This window comes from Lactuca serriola, chromosome 1 (genome assembly GCF_051521515.1).
Source record: "Lactuca serriola cultivar US96UC23 chromosome 1, Lser_US96UC23_V15, whole genome shotgun sequence".
NCBI classification, from domain to species: Eukaryota; Viridiplantae; Streptophyta; class Magnoliopsida; order Asterales; family Asteraceae; genus Lactuca; species Lactuca serriola.
In genome coordinates this window covers 75,671,597-75,684,988 of record NC_136408.1, presented here as the reverse complement: position 1 = coordinate 75,684,988, position 13,392 = coordinate 75,671,597, and the positions used below count along the sequence as shown (strand labels likewise).

The 13,392-nt window shown below is 34.7% G+C and overlaps 1 protein-coding gene across 1 annotated transcript; it reads right to left on the bottom strand.

Annotated features, from left to right (window-relative positions):
* Positions 1-6,892: 6,892 nt before the first annotated feature.
* On the bottom strand, positions 6,893-9,362 carry LOC145092717 (BURP domain protein RD22-like). The gene is made up of 3 exons (XM_079030696.1): positions 9,263-9,362; positions 7,961-8,069; positions 6,893-7,869 (listed from the first exon to the last, which is right to left on the bottom strand). The coding sequence occupies exons 1-3, from the start codon at positions 9,299-9,301 to the stop codon at positions 7,112-7,114; spliced, it is 906 nt and encodes a 301-aa protein (XP_078886822.1). The 5' UTR covers positions 9,302-9,362; the 3' UTR covers positions 6,893-7,111.
* Positions 9,363-13,392: the final 4,030 nt, after the last annotated feature.

Genomic DNA, 13,392 nt, shown 5'->3' with positions numbered 1-13,392 from the left:
CACCTGCTCCAGCCACTCAGAGGATTACTGATGTTCGTGAGGGAAAAGTGGAGGTTCCTGTGGTGAGGATCCGAGCATTACAGTCACAGGCCAAGGGGATCCGAATTCCATCAATTAACATCACAGGTATGTATTGTCTCCACTTCCTTCATGCTATTAATACTTGTGTTTATGATTATATGTTTGAGTGTGAGACACTATTGGTGGTTTATCTAAGTCACCACCTGGAAACTATAGTTTTCTTCATGATGGTCTAGACATTTTGTATTGAGAATCTTCATATGCCATTTCGCATACCGAGAATCGTGTTTAGGGGACATTTGGGTGGGCCGGTTTTTGATTTCAATGTGGGAGGCATCAACCATCGTCAGGAACATGCTTAAAGTGAAAAGAGACCGACAATCGATTTGAACTTGGTAGTATCAGCAAGAATTCAAGAAAAATTCGCAAGGTGGGCATGTCGGTTTGGATGTAGGTCATGCAGGGTTTCTTCGTGGTCTCAAGGAAAGGAGGAATTAATTTGATTGTAGGTGTAAATTCAGTACTTGCCAAGTTTATACCTTCGTATCGTGGATAGTTGTAGGTTCGAAAGGGAATTATTCTAAGTGCAAGTGGGTTGTAGAATCGGTTGGGTGCCCGTTTCGATATTGGAGATGTTGTTCTTCGTCATATGATAATTTGCCAAGGACTTGTAGTGGATTCAATGGGACGTACTTGGGGTTATTGAGCCCGTTGAGATTCAGGAAGTAGTCATCCAGTTTTGGAAAGTGTATGGTCGTTGAGATTGGCTAGTAATGAAATGCTAGTTCTTGTAAGCTATGGTTGTCGACAGTTTGAACTGTAATGTTGCAAGATGGATTGGAAATCCATTAGATCTTAAGGATTGGAAGAGCGCAGTTGAATCCAAGTGGGTTAGAATAGTTTGGTATAATGGATTGCACAAAAATGGATATTCAGGTTTCATTGCACATCAATAGTGACACATGGTGGGTCTGTGGATGGATCCAGGTTGAGGGTTGTGTTAGAGCCTCTCTATCTGTTATTGTCTGATGAAGGATTTGGGGATTCAAATCATAACCAAAACACCCAGTTGGGGTGTAATTAGATGGGGGTTCGACTCAAGATGATTATGGTTGGAGTGGTAGAGGAGGATTGAGACCATGGACGGTGACCATGGCAGTATGGACGTGTTGTAAGACTGCGGGGTGGCCGTAGCACTCACTCAAATGGCAATGAGTGGTAGAAGTGTTGTAATACTAAGGGGTGGCCATAGCATTCACTATATTGCCAGATGGTATAGGAGTGTTGTAAGACTGTGGGGGTGGTCGTAGCATTCACTAGGTTGGCAGGCAATATGGTACTGTTGTAAGACTATGGGGTGGCCCATAACATTCACCTAGTTATTGAGTAGCTATGAGAGCATGGTAAATCTATGATTTGACTCGTAGTTCCTCTAGGTGAGATTAGACCATGATAGGACAATTCATGAGACGATGGGAAGGCCACAACATTCATGGAATTAAGGGAGGTTGTGGGTCATATGAGGCCAGTTGTAATATAAGACTATAGTTGGACATCTAGCATTCATTTATAGTAAGTGGATTTTGTTGCATTAGGTTTGATGGTTGGTTAAGTTCGGTTAGATCGGGAGGGCTATTGGAGTCATGATGGCAAGAAAGCCAGGATAGCTCTTGCCAGATAAGACCCACGTTTAGAAGTCATGTGGTGCAATTGTGTGGGGCTATTAGCCTCGGTAACCGGTTGGATATCTGGTATACTGATTAATTGGTAGGAAGGTATGAGATGAAGGAGGTCTTTGATGCATCAGAAATGTATATATGGGACAACAAGATGAACCTGAGGTGGTACTAGTGATTAAGACTCGTACTAGGAGTCACCTTGTTATTAGGTGAATATGTTAGGCCTCTTGCTGCATGGGTTAAATAATCTTAGAGTAATTGGTTTGACCCTACTGCATAGCTCTTGTCTGAGTCTAACCATTGTAGGGATGAGTCTTTTACTCGAAGGATTATCAAAGCCATTTATCAAGTGAAAACTTTTCGACATCAAGAAATGGTCAGTGGTTCTATTTCCAGTGGGAACAAAAAGATAATCAAGGGTTGGAAGAGTTATGATGATTTGGAATATGAAGTGGGGTTGAACTGGCAATAATTTAGAGTTGGTTGTCTATCAGGGAGTCAAACAGGGTCTTAGAATTATGGATCTCGGGCAGAGTAATAATAGTTATTCTTCAGGGGTGAACGCTAATAGTGTAAGATTTGTTCGTAGTTAGGATTTGGGAGCTCTGCTAAGGCTAGGTTTGGTTATAGAGTTGGAAGGTCGTTGTATGTATGTGTCGACTTCTTAGTTCATATTGGGGTTGCGGGTGTATCGACTAGGTTTTCTGGTGTTTCTATAAGATAGTAAAGAGTGATTTCGAGGATGAAATCTAATTTAAGTGAGGGAGAGTTGTAACACCCGTTTTCAAGGATGAATCGAATTAGGGTTTCAAGGAGTCAAAATTTTGGATTTTAGGGGAATAGGAGCCTCACGACGTGATGCATGGGAGGCTCACAGCGTGAGGTGGGTTGAGATGATTTCCATGTGGGACTGGTCTCACGTTGTGAGAGCTGATGTAGCCCAAGATCATGATCATTTTTGGTTTTCCTTCGTATTTAAGCATCTCTAACCTTATTTTAGGGTTTCTTATCAACCCCAAACCCTCTTTCACCTCAAAAAACATAGCCTTCATTCTTGCTTGATCTTTGGTCATTTGGAGCCTTTCTTGGTTTGGAAGAAGTGGAAAAGAAGAAGAAGAAGAAGAAGAAGAAGAAGGTGATCTTTTGTGGAGGCTTGCAAGGAATCATTATCATCATCACCTTACATTATTTGTAGACCATTGTAAGTGTTAAAGTTTCCATCTTTATGGTTATATGAGGCTAGATCTAAAATTTGTTCCATTTTTCTCTTTGGTTGAGCAAGTTTGATGGATGGAAACCATAAAGTTGGCAACATTATGAGTTGTAAGGGTCTTGAGAGTGATATGAAGTTTAGATGTAGTGAATGGTTGAGTTTTGGGACCTTGCATGAAAGTTATATGTATTTTTCTTCAACTTTTGACCTAAACGAGATCTAGACATGTAATGGACATATATGTCTTAAAAGCATCGTCTTTCTAGTGTTTTATGGAGTTATTAGACCTTCTGGAAAGTTAGGGTTCAAGGCTTAATGGCTTAAGGACTTAAAAGTTGGACTTTTAGCTTCAGACTGTTCTCACGACTTGAGACATGAGGTCTAACGATGTGAGGGTTGAATAACCCCGTTTCTGGTTAGCTTCTTGAAGCTCACGACGTGAGAGGAAGTTTCTCACGATGTGAGCTCAACTCCATTGACTTTTCTTGACTAAGTTGGCCAGGGTGAGTCGGGATGAGTTGGAATTGGACCGAGTGAGCTCTCACAACGTGACCAAGGACTGGTCACGACGTGAGGATGGATAATTTGACTTTGGGTTGTTGACTTTAACCTTGGCCGTTGAGTTTTGACTTAGTTTGACTTTTTTTCAAAAGTCCATTGTAGAAGGTAGATTTGGGGTTTACCTTGTGTGGATTGATAGGAGGTGTCGAGCACCCGTCTTTTGGCAGGGGGCAATTAGCTGAGGTTGGCTTTGTGATTCAAGTGAGTTTTCTCACTGTATCAATGGGTCAAAGGCACCAATGCCGACCCATTATTGTGATTATTCGGATTGATAGTTCTATGTGGTTTGTATGTGATTATATGTTGGGTTGAAATATACCCCATGGCGGGGCCCACTATAGTATGTTGGGTTGAAATATACCCTAGGGCGGGGCCCACTACAATATGATTGGGTTGAAATAGACCCCAGGGCGGGGCCCATATATGATGTTCGGGGTGAAATACACCGCAGGGCAGGGCCCATATATGTTGTTCGGGTCGAAATACACCCCATGGCAGGACCCATATTTGCATATCGGGTTGGATTATGCCCCAAGGTTAAGCCCAGTTGTATTTTTGGTATGTGGTATTTTGGGGAACTCACTAGTTTATGTTTATGGTTTCAAGTACTTCCGGTTCGAAAAGGAAAGGCACGGCAGGACTCCACAACATTCCCCAGAGTTTTCCACATTGGCAATTAATGATATTACTCTGATGTTTAAATAATATATTCACTTTGATCGATTTTGGAACAACTCGTTTGTATGATTTATTTTTTTAAAAATGAAAATTTTACCTTGGATTTTCGGGATGTTACATTGCACCTCCACTTGAGCTTTCAAAACAAAAGAATCCATCTTGCTTACTAACTACTCTGACTTCGATTACAAGTGTTTATCGCGATTGTATATTGAAGATTTTGGTATGGAATTTATGATTGATCTAGTTCCCATTCTGATGGGTGGTGTATGTGTGATTGTGAGAATGGATTGGTTAAGCCAGTTTGGGGATTTGATTGATTGCGAGAGACGGTTAGTGGTGGGTTGTACTCCAAGTGGGGGAGAGTTGACCGTCTACGACGAGGGTACTAGAGTTAGTTTGACTTTCTACTTTGTTACAATGGTTAGGAAGTATCTACAACATGATTGTTCGAGATTTTTGGCTTATGTAGTTGATATTCTAGAAGAAAAGAAGAGATTAGTCTCAGATGTGCCAGTGGTTTGCAAGTTTCTAGATTTTTTTTCTCAAATGAATTGCCAGACCTGCCTCCGGAGAGGCAGATTGAGTTCATGGTTTATCTGATTACTAGTGTAGCTCTGATTGCCAAGGCGTCGTATCACCTGGCACTGTCAGAGATGCATGAGTTAGCTTCATAGCTTCAGGAATTGTTGGGCAAGGAGTTTATCCGACCGAGTAGTTTACCTTGTACAGCACCGATCCTTTTGTTAAGAAGTATGATGGTTCACATCAGATGTGCATAGACTACAGAGAGATGAATAAACTGACGGTGAAAAATTGTTATCCACTTCTGAAGATTGATGATTTGTTTGATCAGTTTAAGGGGGGCATATTAGTTCTCCAAAACTGACCAATAACAATATATATTGCAAGGCTTACAACTATTGGTTGTTGCAAAACCGAATGATAACAATATATATATATATATATATATATATATATATATATATATATATATATATATATATATATATATATGTCTTGTGTGTTTTGAAATATAACATTTTTTTGAATAAAACTAATTACCAAAAAAACTATTAATCTCCACCGCCCCCACCCCTTGAAAGTTGTGTCTCTCCACAAGGTACACAACTAGTGTTTAGAATGTACATTTTATTGAATAATCATCATTATATTGTTGTTTCATGTCACATGTGTTAATCCATGTTATCCGTTTTACAAATTTCAAACCTGTGTATTAAGGGACTTTCTTTTTGTTCATTTTCGTTTTTTCTTGGGTTTTGTTTAAGTTTCACCTCTCTCTCTCTCTCTCTCTCTCTCTCTATATATATATATATATATATATATATATATATATATATATATATATATTATTGCAATTTTGAATAAAGATACAATATTTGATAAATTTTAACTATGTTTCAATGTTTATCTTTAAACTAAGTGGAAACGTATTTAATTCATATCAAAAAATTATCACCTCATATGTCATGTCATATATTGTATTATAAGATCAAGTGGAAAAATTGTCGACGTCTTATAACATGCTATAATTTATATGTCGTCATTTCTTTTTATTTTTATTTCTTATTTATTTATTTTTTTCAATTTTTTTAATAGATATAAAAACAAATATACTTTAATAAAACATGTTATTTAAATATAAACTAAAAACAAAACTTTACATTAAGAAGTAGTTATGATTTTTATTAACATATATTTATAGATAAGTAATTTTCATGGTAGTCTATTTTTTTTTTTTAAATAATGTATATGCCTAAGATCATTTTAGCATAAAACTTATAAAAAACCCAAGCAATTGTAACAGGCCCAAAATCATTTTAACCTAAATATATTTACTCTTCTAGTTGTCTCCTCCTAAACCTATATGTGTTCTTGCGCCGTTCCCTCATAAAAATCATCTTCATCAAACCTCATTTTTGCTAATATGGTCAAAATTGCATACAACAAAAGATTGATAAATGTCGATTAATACGGTCAAAAGAGGCAACATCGAAATTTGATTAGATACTCCTCCGGTTGCTCACTATTCTCATCATAACTGGACTTAGGTGTTAATGTGTTGACGGCATTACAACGTCATTAAGGCATCTCCACGTCAGCCAAAATGCTCCTTAACGGGCATGTACCGAGTAGTCTTACAGGAAGATTGGAACATATTTCATATTTTAGTTGTATATTTGTGTGAGGCAACTCTAGTCGTAATGATGAAATACTTTCATTTTTTAGGGAGTACTCTTGCCTATAAAATTTGATCTCTAATTTTACAATTTAGACCATGAAGAATTCCATTGAAGCTCAATATACCCTTGAAAGTTGTAAATATTTAAATGAGCTGTATTTTTCTTCAAATGATTCAAAAATACAAACTAGATAAGATATTTGCACATCAAACCATTCCATTTTTTCATATCCTAAAAATTTAATAAATTTTTTGACCTCTATCATTTTAATTTGTCTACGGTATAACAGAGTTATAACTTAGTAAAGATATAAAAAAACAAATACTATATATATATATATATATATATATATATATATATATATATATATATATATATATATGGATTTTAATTTTCGTTGTAGTATGAGTTGCTGTCCTTCAAACTTTTCCGGCGGAGAGTCAAGGGTTCACTTCACATAGCTGATAGCTGGATACAATTTTAGCAAGAAATAAGCCGATTTACTAATAACTTAGCTAATTCTATTGGTTGGTACGTACAACGTAACTACAATTTATATTTAAAATACTTAACTAATTACAAAAGCAGTATTTATTACTTAATTTTACATACACTGCCAAACACATAAAGAAAGTTGCGTCAACCTCTAATTAATACGTAGTTGGATTACTAAACCCTATAGATTACTCCATCAAAGAAAGGCACACAAACACAATACATATATTGGTTTAACGTACTTTGCTACTGTGTATCTCTTAGTACGGAACCCAAACAACGTTATCTTCAGGCAAAAAGTGGCAAACTGGCACACTTCCTGGTTTCACTTTCAGCACCTGAAACGCTAAATGTTTTGGGTTCCATTTCGCAGTGTCTGTATGGCAAACCGCCACCCCTTTCACTTTAGTACCATCAACACCCACCAAAGAAACAGCATACGCTTTAACACTAACGGTTTTGTGGCAATAAAATACAGCGTACATGTAGTTTTGCTTATGGCAAACCACAGCTTTATCTGATGCGAGTTTCATGGAGCCCTCGATTGTGTACTTTTGTAACGGAGTACTTCCTTCAGCATTTACCTCTGTCGACATCGCTTTCACTTTTTTACCTAACTTGTTAGTGCTGAAGTCCACCATGGACTCTAACGAGGTTGCACAATATTTTTCCTCGCCTTCAATGCCTTTGCTCTCGCAGACGCTTAGTGTTTGTTTCATGCTTTTGGCTTCCACTGAGTTTGACTTTATCGAAAACTTGTCGTAGATTTGGGGAAGCTTGTTTGATGAAAAGGGTATCGAATCAGCTACATGTCGAGGTAAAAAGGCTGATTTTTGTTCGTCTTTCACGAAATGTAACTTCATTTCTGTACCTTCATGCAAGTCGTTCTCCAAGAAAAACGAAGCTTCGTTTGGATCAACCTTGAGCTCATCCATGGGGACAGAGTATATTAATATTACTGTTTTATGTGTCACCCCTACATAGCGTTTCCCAACTCCGGCGTTGGTGTTCTTCTCTTCTGTTCATTCTAGTAAATCAACGTACTGTTTCTTTGTACTAAATTTGTACGTATGAATAAGCAATTAAAAGACTATGAAACAAAGAGAAACCTGCGGTGTATAAAAGATCCGTGATTGCTTTGGGCATAGGACTGTTTGGCAACACAGACTTCCAGTAAACTTCAGGAGTCACTGCATGACTTCCTACTATTAATGATAGCTGATCCAAAAAGGTAACAAGAATTAACCATGTCATCAATTGATACAATATTAATTATAACATAAATATTACATTGACTTTTTATTTAATTATTACATTATTATTTTACTAACTACATTATAACCAAAAAGAACAAAAAAAAAAGTAATTATTTTACTAATAAAATTTTATTTTTAACTTTTTCAAACGTATAACATTAAATATGTTAAATAAAACACTTTTATATACTTTTTATATTTGTTGTATGTAATTTATTAAAATCATTTTTATATAAAGTTTTAAAATTACCAATATAAAAAATATTTTTTAGTACTAAGCTAAAAAACTGATTTAAATATATTTAATAAATAAAACATTAAAAAAAGACTAATCTCGTTTAAATAAAAAGCCCTTAGCTCAAAAGCCCATATTTTGTTAGGTCATTATCTACCTATAAAAGAAAAATAAAACCCTAAAAAACCTTAATCTCTTTACAGCCCCACCGTCAAACCTTCTCGTCACCTTACAACAAAAAACACCGGCGATCACCACCTGCGAATACCACCATTGTTGGTCAGCCAAGAACCATCGTCTGCCGCCTAAGTACCATCGCCAGCCACCCAAGAACCATCGTCGCCACAAACCATCGTCTCTCTCTCTCTCTCATATTTTCGACCTGGTGGCCGGAGATAAGTTGCCGGAGTTGGTAACGGCAGTAGTTAATGGCGACGTTAGGTCGCCGGCGGTAATAATAATGAGAGTGGTCGCCAGAGATGGTAACATAGTCTTTAATGATTAAAGATTATATTTGTGAAGATATATGTCTGACATTTTATAATTGAAGTTACAGAGTGGTGTGTAGAAGGAAAAAAAAAAAAAAAAAAAAAAAAAAAAAAAAAAAAAAAAAAAAAAAAAAAAAAAACTTTACACTATATCTTTTTGACACTATAAAATCTTTTTTGAAGGTATGAATGTGCATGAACTATGTACATCCACTTCCGAAATTTTGGGTCGTTAGAATCTTGGGTTAACATCGTTCTAATCATTGCAACATATTACCTAATCTAGAACTGGAAACAATATGAATATTTGTGTAGTTTTTACATAAATGTTTAGAACCGGAACATCTTGAACCAATTATGATGCATAAAGACATTAAAAGATTCAGAACTATAAGATTCCTAAAAATCTAATGATGATAAGAATATACTTACAGAAAAAAGTGCATAAACATTGAGAAGATTAAACTTCATTGTGGATGATGTATGAAGACTTGGTTTGATGAAGTATTTATAATGGAGTTGAGTAGTAGAAAATGCACCACTCACCGTTTCACCGATAAGATCAACTGGTTTTATTTATGGCCCACTACCAACTTGCAAAGATCAAGTATGACAAGCCCACGTTAAGGAGCGCAAGAAAAAATCCGATCGACAAAATTATAGAAATGTCACTTGTAGTTTATTAAAATTACAACAATTTCGTTCATAATTATATCAGTTTTTTTTTTTTTTGTTGCAAAGTTGATTTTTAAGTCACTGAATCTAAGTTTATTAAATTTTTTATAAAGACCATTTTGTCCGTGCACCAAATCTTGAAAATTATAATATAACACAATACCATTTTTTGCTCGTATTAACTAAACATTATAAATGAATCATTTAACAAAATTAACTAGGTTTTTAGTGTTTTGTAAAAATAATCATTTTGTTCTAAATTGGTCATTCTTGAGTGACCAAAAATATATAATGTGTATTTTTTTTTTAATATTTTCTTTTTAAAAAACTCCTCTAGTTATGTTTTAAAAGTTCGTTTCAAAATGTTTAATATGTTTGTTTTACAATCAGGTATCTGATTTTAAGCTTTTATATCACATATTTTCCATTTGCGATATTGTTATCAACTTTTTGTTAAATTTAATAAAAAAAATATTGTATTTTTTTAAATTTCATATTTTGTTGATTGGATTTATACTTGTTTTTGAAATCTTGTAGTCCTTTCTCCAAGATCCAAAATTTCCGTATGAAATCTCGAATTCCAAATCCAGAATTTCAATCTAAAATTTATTTTGTTGTCAAAAAAAATATTTTTTAGTTGTTTGGAATGACCTAATACGGACTTGTTAGTGATTTTTCAAAAGAAAATCTATTTAGTCCTTTTCTTTAATATTATCTTAACTGTGGTTAACTAGTTTAGTTATTTTTATAATTTATTTTTATTTACTGTGTTATTTCTCTATTAGTTTTAATTTATTTTTTAAATCTTTAAAGAAAAAACGAAAAATTAAGATGTTGTTCGTTTTTTCGAAACTAAAAGTCTACTGATTACATTTGCACTTATCTGCAGTAGAAGAGGTAGAACAGACATATAAAAAAATACAACAAGAAGTATGTTTGTTTTTTAACGTCTATAAACTGCTGAATAAACTGTAATTAATCATACAATAGTTAAAAATAATTCTAAATCAAATTTATTTTAGTTTTAAGCATATGTGCAAATTGAATATAAAGATAATTGTGATTATATAATTTTCAAATACGTTTATTTAAAATAATTAAACATAATAATTGGTAAATAACAATAACTTAGTGAACAACATGTTCATTTTGTTAAATTTTCCAATCGATAGTTATTTCCGCGATTAGCTTTAATAGATTTGGTAAGTTTTGTGATTAAATTTATAGTTTATTAATATTTAGTTATAGATAATGTAATACAAAAAAGTATTTATATAAAATTTATCAAACGGATTGTAAATTATGTAAAGTATACTTGAATTATTTATAACAACATTAATAATCTTATTAAAATAATAAACATGTTGAAAAATTAAAACAAATATATGTTGAATAAGTGGTTTGAAGATGAGGGTCCAGTGATGCACCGTGCAGCACACTTGCAACAATCTTTAAGTTATAACTCTTTTAAAAAACAAACATGAGTGAAATGTCAGGTTATGTGTGTTTTCTGTGTGGCGCGGCCATAAATGGTCAAAAGTAATTTTTAAAAAAAAAATAAATGCGTAAATCTTATCTATCAAAGAATGAAGTCCCGTGGAATTTATTAATCTAGATATCAATCTTCGATGCAAGAAGCTACGGTGACGACTCCAATGGTTTCAACCTCCATTATGACCCATCTTGTTTATTAGATCCACAGTTGTTACAATATGATACCCATTTTGTTTATTGAATCCATAGTCCAAAAATCGTCTTCAACATTCTTCTTGATCTTAAAAATATACAAAAAATTATTCACAATTTGAATGAACATAAGTTTGGGACAAGATGAAAAGTTGGAGAAAATACTGGAAGCGCTACCAGCAATGTTGATGATGTGATCCTAAATATTAATTTGGACACTATGTCCCTATTTTGGCCACAACTAATTCGCTACATGTCCAATTGGGTTGATTTAAAAAACTACATAAAGGTAACTCAGTTTCTCACAACTCATATGATATCCTTATTTTCCAATTTGTCATAGATTTTACCCAGAATTTCATACAAGACAGATGATAACACCAAAAATGTCCATTTGCATACCTTGTCGGTATTTTAGTCATAAGTTAAGCATCTTAACTCACATGCAGTTAACTCCAGGTTTCATGGAAAGCTTATTCAATTTCTTATAGTTATCATGTTTAATTGTTTCTTCTAATTATTCATTGATTCCACTCATAAATCCATCCAAAATCGATGAAATTATTACAAAAAACATGATGTTTACAAATTTTGACATCTAAAGATGTTTACATGCATCACCAACTCCTTCTCATCCTCTCGCCACGTTAAATGTTATTGCACCTCTAACCTCTAAGTAGTTGTTCTTAACCACTTATTGCATTTTTTTTATTTCCCATAGTACATATCCATACAATTTAAACACCTCTTACCCCATGCTATTACCCTATGCAAAAGTGTTGAGTACATGAAAAAGGCAAAAGTTCACCTACCATATAGCAATATGTAAATGTAATCATTGCAACCAAGGCATGTAAGGCATGCTAAAACACTCATGTCACCTTCATCACTAAAGCAGGTACAATTTATGTTTAATAAAAATTACGATGTTACATCATACTCCCTTTTTGTATGTCTATAATGCTATTGCTTCTCTCTAGTCACCAAGTGTGACAACCCGAAATTCTTTCCGTCATTTTAACCCGTTCCGTCAATAAAATTCGTCGTTTTCGAGTTGTTTCCGTTTCGTTATTAAATTAAGTCATTAAATTTAATGTCGTTCATTATGACTTAATGGGTGTTCAAATACGATAATAACTCAATAAAATATTCCAAATTAACAATTAGAAAAATTTTAGTTTCGACCACGTCGGGTTACAACAACTTAATCGGGTGTGACTAAAAGCCTCGTCTAACGTCAGTATCGGGTAGGATTCCACCGAGCCATAAACTCAACCCCTATATAAGGGATTGAGTGACATCATTTTGAGGCTTTTTCTCTCTCTTAAAACACTTTCTCTCACTACTCTCTCTCTCTAAAATCCGACTTTGATCCAAAATCATCCAATTCAAGCCTCAAATCATTAAGGCAACTATCCTAGCTCATAGATTAGCATCTTTAGCCTTCAAATTCGTGTTTAAATCATGAAATAGGACCAAAGACTTGTGTGTTACGGTCTAGGAACCTCCCCAAACCGTGAACACCTCTAAAGAGGGTTTTAAAGCCCCAAACCCCTCCAAATCACTTCTAGTGCTTAGTTAAGACCTTTGGACTTGCATGCATGAGCTTAGGACCCCAAAATCGTACCAAATAATGTATGGTCATGAGTTTACGGCCCAATAACATGCTTGGACCGTAAACCCTCATTCATGGACCATAAACACCATTTTAAGGTGTTATATTGCCCTTAAACACCTCCATAAGCTTCCATGAGCTTCCATGAGTGCACAGAACCTTATAATCCTTCAAGAAATGCACCAACTCATACACAAATGGGAAAAACTTGAGTTTACGGCCCAAGAACATTCTTGGACCGTAAACACTTCATCTTAGACCTTAAACTCATCCAATGGGTGTTAAAGTGCCCTTAACACCTTGTATGGCTTAGAAATGGGTCTAGAACTTTGTATGCTTAACTTTCAACCACTAAACCCCATGAATCATGGACAAACATGAGTTTACGGTTGTAAACTCATGTGTTTAAGGTATTAAACTCCCAAGAACATCTTCATAGACCGTAAACTACTTTTCCAAGGTCAATTCAAGTCCCAATCACTTCCTAAGCCATGGAATCAACCCTAGAACCTTCCTTTGTGCATTGTAGTGACCTAGGACCACCAAAATACCTTAAGACATGGCACATAAGAGTTTACGGCCGTAA

Excerpts from the sequence above, each read along its gene's own strand:
- LOC145092717 (XM_079030696.1), bottom strand. The coding sequence starts at position 9,301 with ATGAAGTTTAATCTTCTCAATGTTTATGCACTTTTTTCT. Across the intron at positions 8,070-9,262 it reads ATGTTTATGCACTTTTTTCT|CTATCATTAATAGTAGGAAG; the intron begins GTAAGTATATTC and ends TTTTTGGATCAG. Across the intron at positions 7,870-7,960 it reads GGATCTTTTATACACCGCAG|AAGAGAAGAACACCAACGCC; the intron begins GTTTCTCTTTGT and ends TAGAATGAACAG.